This window comes from Phoca vitulina, unplaced genomic scaffold, assembly GCF_004348235.1.
Source record: "Phoca vitulina isolate PV1807 unplaced genomic scaffold, GSC_HSeal_1.0 scaffold25, whole genome shotgun sequence".
Classification (NCBI taxonomy): domain Eukaryota; kingdom Metazoa; phylum Chordata; class Mammalia; order Carnivora; family Phocidae; genus Phoca; species Phoca vitulina.
In genome coordinates this window covers 43,774,511-43,792,255 of record NW_022589728.1, presented here as the reverse complement: position 1 = coordinate 43,792,255, position 17,745 = coordinate 43,774,511, and the positions used below count along the sequence as shown (strand labels likewise).

At 42.7% G+C, this 17,745-nt stretch overlaps 1 protein-coding gene across 8 annotated transcripts in view; it reads right to left on the bottom strand.

Moving 5' to 3' along the window:
- Window positions 1-16,748: 16,748 nt before the first annotated feature.
- The window catches only part of MTDH (metadherin), a 54,015-nt gene continuing 53,018 nt past the window's right edge, over window positions 16,749-17,745 (bottom strand). For all 8 annotated transcript variants that reach the window (XM_032421566.1, XM_032421568.1, XM_032421572.1 and 5 more), the window contains one exon: window positions 16,749-17,341. In XM_032421566.1, the coding sequence (XP_032277457.1) occupies window positions 17,271-17,341 (71 nt within the window). In that variant the 3' untranslated portion in view covers window positions 16,749-17,270. The remainder of the gene's footprint in view (window positions 17,342-17,745) is intronic.

The window sequence follows — 17,745 nt, the reverse complement described above, 5'->3', positions numbered from 1 at the left end:
CAAATACATCTGTATCAGTTAGAGTCCAGGCAGGAAAACAGGGAACATTCTAGAAATTCCACACAGAGGGAAGGTAATATAGGAAATTGGTTGCTGCCATAAAGTAGTTTCCAAGTGCAGTCTTGTCCAGTTTTGTAGTCAGAGCTCAAAGCTCTCAACTCCCCCTTGCAGACAGTTTTTGCTAAGCCCCCACCCCAACTACTTCCCTTATCAGGCCCTAACACGCTTAGGTTATAAGACACACTTACCCAAGTGAGCTACCTAACACAAAAGGGTGGCCCTTTCTTCCTTGGGTCTGTGGAATTTTCCAAAATACCCAATCCCCAGGGATCCCTCACAACCTAGCTAACCTCAGCCTGTTTGCCATACATAAGCTATCTCTCTCTCTTTTTTTTTAAGATTTTATTTATTTATTTGTCAGAGAGAGAACACAAGCAGGGGGAGCGGCAGGTACAGGGAGAAGCAGGCTCCCCACTGAGCAAGTCACCCAATGCAGGACTCGATCCCAGGACCCTGGGATCATGACCTGAGCCGAAGGCAGATGCTTAACCGACTGAGCCACCCAGGCGTCCCCATAAGCCATTTCTTACAGTTCCAATTTGCTGTTGCCCTGTCCGCAGGTGCGACCCCCCCCCCCCCCATGACGCCCTGCCTGGCTGTCTTCTTTCATTGGGAGCTGTAATTAACAAAGAATTCTGCCTTTCATCTATCCTGAAGTGTCATTGTATTATGCCCCACCATCAAAAGAAAAGTTATATGGGGTACCTGGGTGGCTCAGTCGTTAAGCGTCTGCCTTCGGCTCGGGTCATGGTTCCAGGATCCTGGGATCGAGCCCCACATCGGGCTCCCTGCTCAGCGGGAAGCCTGCTTCTCCCTCTCCCACTCCCCCTGCTTGTGTTCCCTCTCTCGCTGTGTCTCTCTCTGTCAAATAAATAAATAAAATCTTTTAAAAAAGAAAAGTTATATTTTACAGCAGGATTGCACCCAGGTGAGAAGTCAAGGAGAGACAAAGAGGCAGCCCAGTTATTGGCAAAGGGAAGAAGGAAGCTGCCCCCTCCTGTTTGGCTAGAGCCCAGACCATGGCAGGAAGGATGACCACCAGAGGTCAGCACTGTCAGACGTGTGTGACCACTGTCGGGAACACCTCCCAAAGTAGAGAGAAAAGAGGAGGATGCCTTGGCCTCTCCCCTGCACCCACCCTCCAGTCTTTTACCAGTGCTTCCCATTGGCTGAACTCCCAGGAACCAGTAGACAAGGGGTCTGGAAGACATACTTTCCCGTCATGCAAAACCAGTAGGGGTTACACCCATGCTCACAGCAGCATTACTCATAACAGCCAAAAGTTGGTATCAACCCAGGTATCCGTCAACGGACGAACGGATAAACAAAGTGTGGTGTACCCCTACGATGGAATATTATTCAGCCTTCAAAAGGAAGGAAATCATGCCACATGCTACAACATGGATAAACCTTAAAGACATGATGCTAAGTGAAATAAGCTAGTCACAGAAAGAAAAATACTGTCTGATTCCATTTATATAAGGTATCGAACATAGTCAAATTCACAGAAAGTAGAATGGTGTTTGCCAGGTGCCTGGGGGACGGCGGGGGGAGGGCGGAGGGGCGGGAGAAAATGTGAAGTTGTTGTTTAGTGGATATAGAGTTTCAGATATGCAAGATGAAAAAGTTCTGGAGGTCTGTTTCACAGCAATGTGAGTATACTTAACGCTACTGAACAGTACACTTAAACATGGTTAAGATGGTAGATTTCATGGTATGTGTTCTTTTTTTTTACCATAATAAAACTTTTTTAAAGAAATGAAATTCTTGGGGCGCCTGGGTGGCTCAGTCGGTTAAGCGTCTGCCTTCGGCTCAGGTCCTGATCCCAGGGTCCTGGGATCGAGCCCCGCGTCGGGCTCCCTGCTTGGCGGGGAGCCTGCTTCTCCCTCTACCTCTGTCTGCCGCTCTGTCTACTTGTGCTCTCTCTCTATCTCTGTTAAATAAATAAATAAATAAATCTTAAAAAAAAAAAAGAAAAAAAGAAATGAAATTCTTTTTTATTTCGATTTTTATTTAAATTCTACAAAGAAATGAAATTCCAATACATGCTATCATGTGGATGAACCTGGAAGACATGCTATGTGAAATAAACCAGTCATAAAGGACAAATACTGTAGGACTCCATTTATATGAGGTACTGAGAGTAGGCACATCCATGAAAGACAGAAAGTAGAACAGAGGTTACCAGTGGTTGGGGGTGTGGGGATGGAGAGTTACTGTTTCATAGGTACAGAATCTCTGTGTGGGGTGATAAAAATGTTCTGCAAATGGGTAGGGGTAGTGGTCACACAACACAGTAAATGTACATAATGCCACTGAGTTGTAAGCTCAAAAATGGTTAAAAGGCTAACTTTTGTGTTGTGTGTATCTTACCACACAACACAAAAGAGCAGGGGGAGGGAGGAGAATGGATTGAGAACAAGCCGGCAAGTTGTCGAGGCAATGGACATCTAACCCTGAAATGTTATCAAAGTACAATTTATTTTCTTTGATGATCTAGAAAGGCAGAATCTTGCAATGACTTAGGTTCTGAAGCAGGAAGACCGGTTAATCTACCCTTTCTCAGTTTGTAGCATTTCATAATAAATGGGCATGAGTTCAAGACATAATTTGCCAATGATTGTGTCTTTGGGAGAATCACTTAATCCCTCTGACTTTTGTAAAATGGGACTGCTAGTCCTACTTTTATGGTTGTTGGGAGGTTATTACAGAGCAAAGCATGTTAGATGCTTTGCACAGAGAAAGGGTAGTAAATGGTAGATTTAGACAAAATTCACATTATGGAGCACCTGCTAGTGTTTTACATTTATTAGGTAAGGCTCACAACAAACCTGGAAGCTAGGTATTAAGCTGCCCATTTTTCAGATGAGAAACTGAGGCTCAAGTACTTTAAGTGTCTCGCTGCAAGGCAGGGTCCGGGCTAGGATTTGGATCCAGGATGGTCTCACAGAACTTGAGTGCATTCTGTTCATGCTGCCACTTAGATCCTATCTTCAGGGATTTTGAATCCGACAAAACAAAGCTCATGTATGAAGCACTAAGTGAAAACGTTAGCCCGTACAGACAGCTCCCGTATAATGTGTTCCTGAAAATACAGAAATGAAACAAGAATGTCCCAAATTTGACGTAATAATTTCTGTTCCTAGAGAGTTAAAAATCTTTCCATTTATACCCCAACTTTTATTTTTTTATTTTTTATAAAGATTTTATTTATTTATTTGACAGAGAGAGAGAGAGAGATAGACAAAGAGAGAGCACAAGCAGGGGGAGCAGCAGAGGGAGAGGGAGAAGCAAGCTCTCCACGAGCAGGGAGCCCAATGCAGGGCTTGATCCCAGGACCCCTGGATCATGACCTGAGCCGAAGGCAGATGCTTAACCGCTGAGCCATCCGGGTACCCCTCTACCCCAACTTTTAAACACTAGCTTTGAAAAAGCTCTAGCTTTTTACAAGTTTCTTAATTTGTTTCCTTCACTAGTGAGGAGAGTCCATTAGCTTAGATTGTGCAGGAGACCTCCGATTGGGGTATTCACAGCTTCTGGCACACTCAAAGGCTCCTCGCAAGTGTTTTCAGTTTCTGAGACCTATGTTTCTTATGACTCATATCAGCACTTTAATTTTCCATTTTCCACCCATGGTTATACATTAATAAGGGCTAAAATGCAGTAAAATATTTAAATGCTTGTACAGATAGTTCCTTAAGAGGGCAACACTGCTGAGATTGGCAGTATCAGCAGGTGAGCTCACAGGACGGTTGTCTGTCAGCTGAGAGATGAAAGTCCACATCCAGCAGAGGAGACGTTTCCCAAGAGCGTGTGGGAGATTGTGTTACTACCTATTCACCAAATAATCAGATTCCCTCTCCCCGGTGCCCTTCCCACCGGGAAGACTAGACATCCCCGCCCCACTGCACTCGGGAGTCCCCATGTGACTCCATGTGTCCAAGAATATGGTCCGGAGCCATGTGGGTGGCAGTTTTAGGAATCAGACGTGGGTTACCAGGCTCCTCTACCTGGAAACAGGCAGTGTGACAGGTAAGACTGTGTCATCTGCAGTCCCAGAGTGCAAGATGGTGTGGATTGGAGCCCCAGTCGACCCATTTTGGACAGGGAGTGTGGGCAAGAGATGACTCGTGGGGTTGACAGAAGGGGGTGACCTCGCCCCTCCTGAGGATACAGAATGTCAGTGTGCCGAACAGGAAAATGTGACTTGTTGGACAAGCCCAGGGTTAGTAAGTTGGGGATTAAGTGCCCCAAAGGGGCCCCTATAACAAAAGGCAGCAGAGAAGTTGACTGAAAAATTTTCACAGGAGATTGAGGCCAACAGAAAGGCTTCACAGAGGAGTTGGAACCTAATGTGAGCTACGAAGAAAAAGGCCCTAGACGAGGTGCTGCCTCTTCCTTGTCCTATTTTAAGGTCCGGCTCTGCGTGTTCAAATACCAGATAATTAAATGGTCAACAAAAGGAAAAATAAGGATATGAGATGTCAAGTTTTATTCTTAAGAAAATGATACGAGTAAAGTGAAAAATATTCACGGTAATAGAACGAACACTTGATATAAGTGTCACTCGGATATCATCACATCCTCAAATTCTGCCGGCTTTGCTTCCTGTTTTTTTCTAAAGAAATAAAGTATTACAGATACAATAAGTTCAAGCTTTCTGCATACCCCTCCCTGATTTTATGTCCCTCCTTTAAAAAGTCCACACTTACACCTAGTAAATTAGTCATTGAGAAAGGGTAGAAACCATCAAAATAAAAATCCCACTTTGAAAAAAATACATAATTTTGAAGGCAAAATTGAGAGGCATACTTTTTGGGGGAAAAAATGAAGCACAATGTATTATATATGGGTATAAAAATCACACAATCATCAAAAATGCCAGTCAGTCAGAGGAAGGAACTGAGGGAAAGATGAGACACTATTTAATGACCACATTATTGTTTTGTCCAGTTATTCCCACAAAGAATTGGGAAACAGTATTACTCCAGGTCTTAAGGATTTAACAAGATCATTATATTTCAGAGCTGGGAAGCGTTTGGAGTCAACTTGAATCAGTGCTTTTATTTCACAATTGAGAACCTGAAGCCCAGAGAGACAGAGCAATTTGTCCAAGGTCACACAGACAATTTGCGTCAGAAGAGAGCTTTGTCCCCACAAAGCAGGACCTCCCAAAACTGATCAGGAAGAGACTGAGGGGGGAAGGCTGGCTATCTGTCTGTGGTCTGTGTGAAGTACGTGGCAGCTATAGGAGGTGTGAGGAGAAAATTCCTGAGGTGTTGGAGGTGATGGCGTGGAACAGGAGCAGGGCGCTTACGTGGAGAGGACTGGTCTTCTTCCGGTGGAGCGTGGACACCATAGCACGTCAGGAAATGCCTAGTGACTGTACCCCAAGACCATCGTCTGTAGTGGTTTTCTGAAGTGCTGCCTGTGGGGGTCACCCTGACAGGCAGGAGCTTCACTGGAAGCTCCATTGAGCTGACCTTAGGACTTGGTGAGACCCGTAGTGAAATTGAGTTCTTGGGACCTCAGGATTCTGAAGGCTCCTGGCCATGATCTCACTGTTTCTCTTCCCTGTCTGTCTGACCAAATCATCCACAGGCATTGCTGTTGTTGGTGTGTTTTAGTTTTGTTTTAGTAGTCTGAGGAAGGTTTTCTTTTTTTTTTTTCTTCATTGATTTGTTTATATTTTGCTGTGGTTTAAATAATACTCAGAAATAAAGAGTGCATTTAAATTTCCTTTCCTTCCTGAAATGGGGGATTTAGATTAAGCAAATACTGGGGAAGTTTTCACAAGGGTATTTTAATTTAGTGAGTCAACCATTTTAGATTACAGGGAACAATCCCTCTTTACCTGTGCCAAGTCCCTTGCTGCAGAGAGGATTTAACGCATTCCGGGGATGTGCTTGAGAAAAGGCTGAGGGCATTTTGCTTATGCAAATGTTTGGCAGTCTCTCTTGTTTTCCCCATGGGGAGAAATTTGTATTTTGAAAAATGAACTGTGCTCATACCCATGAGTCCATACTGAAATAAATGATTGAATAAATAAATAAGTAGGGAAGAAGAGATAAATCTCTTGGTGCAGGAAAATCCCAAATAATTTATGTAGATACTTTGCCTGGAAGGAGATGGAGCATAACTTCCCACCCCATGAATGTGGGCTGCGCACAGTGGCTTTCTTCCAAAGATCACAGTATGGAAAGTGGGGCAAAGAGTAACTTGGAGAAACCTGACAAACACGACCTCGGCCAGGTGATCAAGCTCAACAGCAACAATGGTGTGAGGAAAATGACACTTTATCTCTATGGTCTTCCAACCCTGGTCTCATCATGAGACAAATATTAACAAATCCCACTTGAGGGACATTCTCCATAACACCTGAGAAGTACTCAAAACTGTCAAGGTCATCAAACACAAGGAAAATGAGAAACTGTCATAGCCAAGAGGAGCCCAAGAAGATGTAATGAGTAAATGTAATGTAGTGTCCTGGATGGGATCTTGGAACAGAAAGAGGTCATCAGAGGAAAACTAAGGACATCTGAATAAAGTCTGTACCTTAGTTAATAAGAATGAATCAATACTGGTTCATTAATTGCGACAAATGTACCGTGCTAACGGAAGGTGCTAATGGAGGAAAGTGAGGGTGGGGTGTATGGGGACTTCTGTATTGTAGTAGTCATTGTTCTGTAGATTTAAACTATCCTAAAAAAATAAAGTGCATTTTAAAAAAGACAAAAAAGTGAATTTTGCAGTAATGAGGAGAGGAGGAAATATGGTCCAACAGTATTCGACAGAGGGCCTGGCTGGCTCGGTCAGTAGAGCGTGTGACCCTTGATCTTGGGGTCATGAGTGTGAGCCCCACGTTGGGTGTAGAGATTACTTAAAAAATTAGAAAGTAAATAAAACAGTATTAGACAAAATTTTTAAGTGCTCGGATGATTATGAAAACAAGTTTTTGAAGAACTCTAAATTTGCTTTGACACTACTTATGCTGAGTATATTAGTCTCGACATGTTCCTTATAGAGGGAGAAGAGGATGTTTTGTGATTTAATGAAAATATGACAAACATTTAAGTAGATTAAATGAATCTATAATATTCCTCAAAGTGCATTTTGCTTATCACTGTATAAGTGCCCCCTTTGAATACCTGGTAATTTTTTTTAATTGGCTAAAGGATTTAAAGCAAAGAAATATGCCGCTTTTGACTTAAAATGTTCATTAAGAGTTAACTCATTTAATTTTTCATTAAGCCCTTATTATTCCAATAAAATGCCCATTGTGTGACAGTTTTTAAAATTATTTTCCAGTTCATTTTATTTTACAATTTTCTTGGGATTGTTTTTGGGCAACAATTTCCTTGCCACTCCCCACTTAAAAAATTATTTAACATCGGGGCACCTGAATGGCTCAGTTGTTAAGCATCTGCCTTCAGCTCAGGTCATGATCCCAATGAGAAGCCTGCTTCTCCCTCTCCCACTTCCCCTGCTTATGTTCCCTCTCTCGCTGTGTCTCTCTCTGTCAAATAAATAAATAAAATCTTTAAAAAAATTATTTAACATCAATACATTCTTCATTGTGATCTCTCAAGACCCGACACAGTGCTAAGGTTGGAGGATATCATAAGATCTTTCAGAAACTGAGAATTGAGTAAATATTTCTCTGTTATGATCACACACCCAGCTTGAAGCAACTAATAGTGGTCTACCTTGTTCAGTAGGTGAGTAGTGGAGAACATTTCATGTTCCTTTTAGGTCCAGGGACCGGGGTAAAAGAAAGGGGACGATTTCTCCCCAGTATACAGAGATTAGGAGATGAACTCGCTGCAAAAATGGGGAAACCCCTCCACCCTGATGTTAACGATGCCAGTATGGCATTTTGGTTGGACAGCATGGCCCGGCAAGAAGAAGCTGGAATTCTAACCGTAGCATTCATCTCTGGGACCTTCAACAAACAGTTACCGAGTCTTCAGCTCCTGCCAGGCACTCTACCGCATGTAGATTGAATGGAAAGTCCCCAAACCCACTTCTCTTTTCTCTGCACACATGGGTAAACCATATTTCCCAGGTTTCCTTCAGCTACATGAGGCCCTATGTCTGAGTTTGGGGCATGGAAGATGGATGAAAGTGATGTGCCTCTTCCAGGACCTGCCCGTAAATATCCCCTATACAAGCCTCCACTTTCTCTCTTCTCTGACAAAAAAATAAAAATAAGCTTAAAAATTCCTGCTAATGGAGCACAGTAGTAGGTTTTAGACAAATACTTGGTGGGTGATCTGTGTGTGCGTGATTCTCTGATTTCAAGATGCTAACACCTGGAAGAGATCTCTTGGGTAGCTGTTGCTGAGATTATTAAAAGTCAATTAGCACTTTTCACACTAAATTCCCTCCAAAACACATTTTTTGAGTTTGTTTGGCCAACTGAGTGATGATTGAAATAAAATTCCTAAATATCATTTACCTCCTATTAAGTCAACTATCCCTTCCATTATCTGTTCTGTTTCTAACAACACAATTCCAACACAGTTTATCTTGAAGTCTTAGTCCAATCTTGTTTCAAACATTTCTTCTGCACTATGACTAATATGCTTAGTGACTTGACAGGAGACCATTGTTATCTCTGTAAAACATTTTGCTGCATAGCAGAACCTCCTAGATTCTGGGACCTTCTGCCATTTTTTTTTCCTGCGCTGTGATTCTCAGGTCAATGATTGCAGTTACTGTTCTTTTAGATTCCAGAGAATGTATAAAACTTACAATAAAAATAATAATTAAAAACTGTTCATCTTGATACAGTTTTCCTCAAGAAGTCCAGACAACTCCAGGGAAGGGTTGTAAGATAAGAGAGAAGAACAAGACAAACAGCAGCTGAAGCCAGACAGAATTCCTAAGTGTTTGGAAGCAAATGTATCCACATCTGTCTTATTTAAAAGATAGCACATCCTTGTGGTATTTGACAGAACAAGAGGTCAGAATTCTCCTGTGCTTCATTCCACGCTCGGTGTCCTGGCCATGAGTAGGTCAAATGACGTCCATCATCAAACAAAGATAATGGTAGCAAGGAGAATCATGGAGATGGACAATGGGATTGTTTGCATCCAAAGCAAAATGTTATTATTTTTTTTTTTTTGAGAAAAGACATTTCTTAGACCTTGACCATCATGATTCATCCCTCTCCTGGAATTCAGTGGCTCTGAAGTTCTGGCCTCCCCCTAAAAGTTTCCCTGGTGTGACTTCTGCCTGAGGGAGCACTGTCCACGCCTAGCCGACAAGTGGTGTTTGTCTCCCCGTGAAGTACCCTGGAGCCCTGTTTGCGTCCTTTGTCCCTGCCTCTATCCCTCTCACCTGGAGTGCTGCAGAGGCCTTAGCATGACCAGCTGTTCCTGTCTGCCTGCGACTGGGGGTTGGGGGGTAACGGGGAGGTCCCAGAATGCAGAACTGCCAATGTGAAGCCTAAGAAAGTCCTGGGCAAGCTCGGAGGAGTTGGTCACCCCAAGCAGCCTCTTCCCTGGTATCCTTGCCTTTCCCCTAGTTTCTCTCTCTGATCCATTGTCCACAGAACAGCCAGAAATGCAGACGAATCCAGTCGTGTCACTCCCCTGCCAGAAATCCTTGGAGGGCCTCCTAGCGCATTAAAGCTAAGCCACTTCAGAGGGCATACAAGGTCCTTATGATTTAGCCCCTGCTGTCCCCTGGCTCCATCACTCACGGACACTCTTCCTCTTCCCACCTGCCAGATCCCTGCCCCCCGCCCCCCAGCAAGCTGCACTGTGGGTTCCAGCCACACATGCTTTCTTCGGCCGGTGCATGAGGCTCCCTTCTCATCCCCAGGCCTTCTTCCCTCTAACCAAATGCTCTTCTTCACTTCGGTGATCTGTCTGCCCAGGTCTCGCCCTGCTATTGCCTCCCCAAGACATTCTTGTCTGACTTACCCTATTTGAGTTAGGTGCCTATATCCATTGGCATGTTTTTGATTCCCCATAACAGAAATGCGATTTTTGTGGCTTTACAGGGTAGAAATTCAATTTCTCTCTCATGTGGAATGGACGTGGAGCTGGATGGTCCGGGGCGGTTTGGAAGCTGTGCAGTCCCTGGGGACCCAGGCGCCTTCCTTTCTGTACCTCCATCCTAGCTTGGAGCACCTCGTGGTCCAGGCTATTTCAGCCATCGTGTCCACCTCGCGGGCAAAGTGTTTGAGATTCTGTATTTGTCTGATTGGTAGCTATTAATCGTAAGACCAGATGAACGGCCACGGTCATTGGCATCTCCCATCCACGGCCCATTCTCTGAACTGCCTCTTTTACCTGACTGTCACAGACCAGGCATTTCCTGGCATTTCCCTGACCCTAGATCACCCCAGGGCCACAGACCAGACCACAGGGACAGCTCCTCTGCCCCAAAACCTGCTGGAATTATTCCAACTAGCCAATCCCAAGCTTGCCTGTCCCTCAGAGGACACGATCAAGGCTGTGGCCGATGCTTGCCCTCGCACCTGCTTCTGCTTGCTGACGGAACCTGGTGCCTCCCCGTGTGGCCCTGTGCGGCGTGGACTGCCCCTTCTTCCTATTACTGTAAGGCATAGATTCTTCTTCCCATGGCATTAGACCCTCCGTGCCATCACTCAGCCTCCTTTATAAATGAAGACCCAGGCACAGATCACAAAGTGACCCCCATCCTTTCAGGCAGCCTTCCCTGACCCACAGCACACACAGTGTAGGGCCGCAACCCGTCTCCTCCCGCGGCTAGTGCCAGAGGACGCTGGGAGGGTGCAGTGTCGTCCCAGTTGCATCAGGGTTCTGTCATGGTGACCTTACTGTTGGCCCTCCTGGCCCTCCATGCTTCTCTGGTGCTAGCATTTATCCTCTTGTCCCCCACCACCGGCTTGTCTGTCATCTAGGCCGGTAAGGCGAGCAACTGATCTGTCATGACGCCTTGGTGACTGCCGAATCCCTGCCCCTAGCGCAGGGCCTTGAGCCGCGGAGATGCTTAGTGCTGCGGAAGGAGCGCGCAGCTGCTTGACTGTTGACTTGGGAACACACGTGACGTGCGTCGACACTGTTCGGTTCAGCCCACCTTCTCTATAAAATGGGCAACACATCTGACACGGATCCGTTTATTTAGGTGGTCACTGAACAAATACTTTTTGGAGCAGCTAAGTCAGACTTGTTGTAGTTCAAGGAGCCAAAGTGAGCTAACCAGACACGGTGTCTTACTCAGTACTGTGCTTAGAACAAATTCCTACCAGCAGATCTAAGCCCTGCTGGGCCCACCTTCCTTTCTCCTTCAGATGTGCTTAATGCTATACTTTCATTTGTTAGGTTATTTTCTGTCCTTTTTTTAAAGACTTTAGTTTCCATTTGGTCTTGTATTTTTCTTGAAAAATTTATTTAATATTAGATGCTTCTAGTTGTGATGTAATTGGATTTTTTCCCATTTTCTTTTCTAGATGCTTATTCTAGTACAGAAAATTCTATTGGTTTTTGTATTTCTGTCGCTTGAGTATATTCTTTTCCTAGTGGTCATAGCTTTTTATTAAAATCTCTTGAGCTTTGTCGGTGTACAATCAGAAAAAAATACTTTTTCTCTTCTGACGTTAGTTTTTAAAATTTTATTATCTGTTAATACCGCTCCAAGACAGTCTTGGCTAGTAGGTAACCCTGCTCTGTTCTGATTTCAATTGAGATGACTTTAGTTATTTCCCTTAAGTTTTTGTTTTTGTGTTTTAAATCTAAATTGGGAACAGCTATTGGATTTTGTAAAATACTTCTTCAGCAGTGTCATGATCATAGGCCTTTTCTGCTTTAAGTTTGTGGTGAAATGAAATGTGTTACTGGATTTCCTGATTATCAGCCCACACTTGCATCTTTCATGGTGTTTTACTCTGTTGATAAATTATTGGATTTTGTTTGCTAATAACAGGAATGTCCCCGGGCTTTTGGCATTTGGATGTCCCGCTTTCCACTTCCAGTACTAAGGCGGGTTTTCTTCCATCTTGCATTATTGTGAACATTTCAATTTTGATGAGAAATGGGAATAGCTGCAATTTCCCCAGGTAATCCCGTATTTTAGTTAAGTTGCTATACAGCTTCAAAGAGAAAGAAATCATCCATAATTACACTATCTTAAGTTACTCACAGCTCCTGCTGTTTTGCCATAAACCCCTTTGTGGTGTTTGTCAGAAAATCAGCAGCCCCTCAACAAACTTCACCAGGAATCCGCACCCTAAATGGGCCACGTGCTGCTCTTCTGACTCCCGGGGGGCGCGTGGGGGGTGCGGGCACGTTCCTGATAGAGCCTCGCTAGCCTCCTTCCTCATGGAAAAGAGGTCGTGCAGAGTGTGCACTACACGGCTCTGGGGGCACCATTCACATGAGCCATGGTGCCTACGTGTACTTACTACGACTTCCCAGCAGATGGCAGTGGACTGAGGGGCGCCAGTGAGGCCGTGATTCCCTTCCAAGACTGGCTAGAGTTCACCTGGACCCACAGCTACTCTGGGCATGCAAAAGGACCCATGCCAGCTTGGGGTACCCGAGAGCAGCTATCTTCATCCATGCCTTGCCCCCCCCTTGACCCTGTTAGCGAACGACAGCAAAAGTCAGGCTCACCCCCGATACCCCTCTGCTGGTAAGGTTCTAGTTCTTAAGCAGAATGGTGTTTTCAGAGGTGTTCATTTTATTATGCTTTATACTTTATGTACATGTTACATATATTCATTTTGAATGCTTTAATACAATAAATAAAAAAGGAAAGCACACATATACAAAGAAGAATGCCAGTATCATGGGGAAGACCTTGTATCTGCTGAAATTTTTCTTCAATTAGCCTATTCATAAATCTCAGTACTGTAACTATTAATAGTTAGCAAACATGTCACAATGTACTTCCTGTCCTGATGCTAGAGTTAGAAATCCTTCTCCCGTTAAAAGCATTTAGAAAGAATAGTAATGCTTTTTTATTTTTTAGAGATTACTTTATATAGCAGGGCAATTTTTCTGTTGGAACTTGTGATGATACTTGCAGGATAGGCATGATAGCAGGCTACTGAGTTTCCTTCAGCCTGTCTCTAGAATTTTTTTTTTTTTAAAGATTTTATTTATTTTGACAGAGAGAGAGACAGCGAGAGAGGGAACACAAGCAGGGGGGAATGGAAGAGGGAGAAGCAGGCTTCCCGCCGAGCAGAGAGCCCGATGCGGGGCTCGATCCCAGGACCCTGGGATCATGACCTGAGCTGAAGGCAGACGCTTAACGACTGAGCCACCCAGGCGCCCCAGCCTGTCTCTAGAATTTAAAGCAGGAACTGAATGGCAGGAATTTATTCCAGAAAGCTGTTACACGTAAGTTTGAACATGACTAGCTGCTGCTCTTGAGCAGTATCTGAGAGATTTCAGAATTTCTGCTCCGTTGGAAACGCTAAAACCTGACCTTAGAAAGGATGCCTGGGTGCAGGAAAAACGCAGCGTATGTCCTACCCTGTGACAGGGACCGCTAGCTGGGCTCGCTGTCCACCTCCCCACCGCTTCCCCCGTAACGAATCCTGGAATATTCACTGGCCCACGACAGCCAGAATAAAGACTATTATATCCTGTTCTCTTTGTAGCTAGTAGGACCAAGTGATTGAGTTTGAGTTGAGCCTACGTGGCGTAACTGGAGAAGTGCTCTTAAAGGCAGGGCCGGTGTTACCCAGCTGTGTAGCTGTCGGCAGCCTCGACATGGAAGCCGCGCGCTGAGCGTGGGGGGACCGCGGTCGAGGGGACCGCCTTCCCGACTTTTACACGCACGCACAAGAAATAAACTTCTATCTTGTTTAAGTCACTATTGTCTGGGGACACGGCCCAACTAACAGTACCAAATTTGAGTCTCATTTCCTTAACCTAAAACGCTGATGCAAGTTAGACCCTGCACCTGGTGGGGTGCGTCTACTGCTATGACGACCTCAGATGGAAGCGGGTTCCCACGGAGAACATCATGCGTCACAAACGGCTATTTTACGAGGTGCTGAACTCCAAATATCTGACCTCCCACTGGTAAAGCCTGCAAGCGCATCTATGGTTTGAAAGAAGCATCAAGAACATCAAAAACTAATTGCCTTTAGACTAGCTTAAGATGCAGAATGACTGAAGTCCCTTCCCATAAGAGAACTGTAACGAGCAATTTAAACAAAACAAAATGGTTTGTTTTATTTACAATACTCAATGCATTTTACAAATAACATATTTGCATTCCCTAAGTCTTTTGGAAAGTAATTCCAGTTTGTGCAATGAGTTTACAGAAAAGTCTTAAGACATCTCTTAGACATCTTAAACCTAAATTCTCAATTTTGAAAGATATTTCACACTACGTTAATAGAGGACTGTTTTTAATTAAGAAAAACTAAACTCTGTAGTTAAATATTGCCTTTCAATGATCTTTAACCCAAATACAAACTGGATTCGCCTGTGAAATAATACCATTAGATTTGGATAAATTATTTCCACTGCTTCCCCCACCCCCAAAATGCATGCACAAAGTAAACATGGTAAATTACATTAACGACATTTTATTTCAACACCTTTTTTTTTTTTTTGGACTCTCTCAACTATTGTTTTGCTCAATCTGGGGTACAGATAGGTAGGATTCCAGTCTGGGGAAATCCTAAACCCCACTCCAGAATAGGGAAAGATTTTCAGTAAGTACGAGGAGACAGGTCAGGATTAGGGAGATTTCTAAGCAGGTTCTCTGAGGACGCCTCATTTGCTAATTAGAACAAGGTTCCCCCTCAGGCCTGATGAAGCCTAAAGGGATCAGTTATCTCCCTACTGACAGTTTGGGTAGCATCTAATGCAAGTCTCCAAAGGACAATAGGTTCCTCTCTTTCCCCTCTTCCCTGAATCACTACCTTCATTTTAGTGCCTTCTAAGGTTGATGATGGAGAAAAGTTCCTGTGTTCAGATTCCAGAAACTGATTTAATGCCATATAAAGATCTTCTGGAACAGGTAAAGAGCAATGAACAATGATACTTTAATTGTGCAAGAGTTTTCATCTCATGCATGTGAAAAAAAATTAATTTTATCACTCATAGCTGCCATCTCTTAAAACATAAAATCCACGTCCTCGCTCTTGAGCTGGAGAGACAGAGACATCTCCACACCGGATCCACCCATTTAGCAATGCACTTCTCCATCTCCACACTAGATCTCTCCTCAAAAGACAGTGTCCCTAACATCTGCTGTAGGTGGCTGTCTGGGAGATACTAAGCCGGAGAAATAAAGCCCAACATTTGACACAGCCAACAAAATTCTAAGATAAAGAAATGGTGAGGTAGAGTTGAGAGAGTTCAATTGAATTTTCTGAGCATAGACCTTTTGGCACATTCTAAAATTATACAGACTCCTTCTCAAACTCTCTGTGACACCTTTACAAAGTGCTGGCAACTTCAGGAATCCTTTATCTATTTAGGAAACATCTATGTAAAGCTCACAGAATAAAGTCATTTGAAGAAATGAATTCCTGGCAGTTGAGCTTATTTACCCCAATATTGAAGCAAATAAACACAATGCTGTCCATTTGCTGAATTTATTTAAACAAATCAATTTAGAAATCTCATAGAATGAAACAAGACTTCTGACATGTAAACATACTGCCGTGTTCCTGAAACAGATGGTAACACCTGATAGAAGTTAATAATTGCTTGTTAGGAAAGCTGTCCATTAATAAGGCCAGTCTTCAGCAGTTACTAAAACCATTGTGTTTCTTTAGCTTTCCTAGTGTGACAATGCAATACTATCAAACCACAATCAGATCTAATAAAGACAAGACTGGATGGACAGATCAGTACCATTGGTTACAGCTGTTAAACAGTTTCATTCTTGGCGCCACGTAAAAACAAGCCAATCACATCAAATAAATCATGGCTTTTTTTCTTTATCACAATTCACTAAGTGATGTTAATTATGGTCTTTGTCAAACACGTTTGGTAAAGGCTATTTACAGTGTACATGGCTGAGCATGCACTATTTATAGTTACAAAGATACCTGCCAGTTTATTACAATAGAATTACACAGTGCCTGAAAATGGTGAAACATCTCACACGTCATTTAAATCAATAGTTTCAAGCAGAAAACGTTCCTTATTTGACCACGATCGCAATAATTACATGAAAATTCTTATAAAAACATGAATCCCCCTCAAGAAATTGATGCATATTCTACGCACTATAGGTTAAGGCAGTAAAAAAATGTATTCCTGATAACTGGAGGTCTTGACAATGTCAATTAAAGCTGTCTGACTCTAGTTTTTCATTCTCCATCATATACTCAAAGTTCTGTCTGTGTAACTAATTTGTGAAACATTTCATTTTTAAAGTCGAAGAAGTATTAGCAATGAAGAGAAGAGCTGACGTTGGAAAAAAGAAACTGCTAGGGAAAGGGAAAAATGTTAAGTTGCATTTTGCCTGAAAGTTTTCAAATTCTAAACAAGAGCATTATTTGTGAGTCTGAACCTTAAAAGTATAAAACAAATACATATAGTTTATCTTTCTTAATTTAAAATATACTGAACTTTGAACAATTCAAGTAATGTAAGACTATCAAAAATAACTTCATAAGCCATACAAGCATCAACTGCATGTTCAATGTTTTTAATTAAGAACTTTTTAAAAATTGTAAACTAAACCAGGAGTTTAGTTAACAAATGATAAATGACCTTTTATTTGCACTTGTGATTCCTTTAATACAAATTGCTACCAACATATATGTAAAGATATGGCAGATTATGCATTTGATCAAAGCACTTTGATTTAAGCATAAAACAGATTCAAATGGTTTAAGTTCCGTGCATAAGATCGCAGATGTTGCCTACGCATCCGCAGGCAGCTCTCTCTCTAATCAGAATCCTTTATTCCTCAGCTGCAGATGAGACAGGGCACAAGCTGTTGTAAACAGGGCACTGCTGTAAAACCAGGATAATATTCTTAAATTAAGACCGTTCTTGTTCAATTGAAAAGACTTCCCCCAAGTGTCTTCCAGCACTGGAGTATATTCTGCTGACCTCTGAATTTCATAAATTAACTTTCCTTTGATTCCATTTTTATGGTGGTTGTGTTCACAGTTTTGTTTTAAAAATTGGTTTAAATTTATATAAAACTCTGTACATGTTCACAAATTATTGCATAAACAGCATAATCTTCCAGACAGTGTTTGAAAACACATGTCCAATTCAGGAAAAATATATTCACGTTTCCCGTCTGGCTTTTTTCTTCTTTTTTATTTGTTTGGGAGATTCCCAGCTAGTTTCAGACTTGGCTAAAGGGAAAAAAAGAAAGAAAAAACAGGAGTAAATACTGTTATGTCTCAAAAATGTAAAAGTAGCATCAATGAAAACATGCGTTGAAATAAACATAAAGGTTGAAGCATTATCAGGGGAGTTAAGTTTTCAAGTTCCAGTGACATGTTTTATAGGTTATTCTATGGCTGCCGTCCTCTTTTCCTTTGAATCCCAATGTATTCTGTTTTTTCATGACATGGAAGGTATTTCACTAGTTTTGATCTAGAAAAGCCATCATTTAATACGGCTCAATCTAAGTAATGAAAGTGAAAATGGGCAAAAATGGACACTGAAGGGAGCTGAAGGGAGCAACGGAGGGAAAAAAGGCACAGAACAATTCCCAGTCCCAAGAACATGTGCACAGAAAAAGAGAGGGACCAGA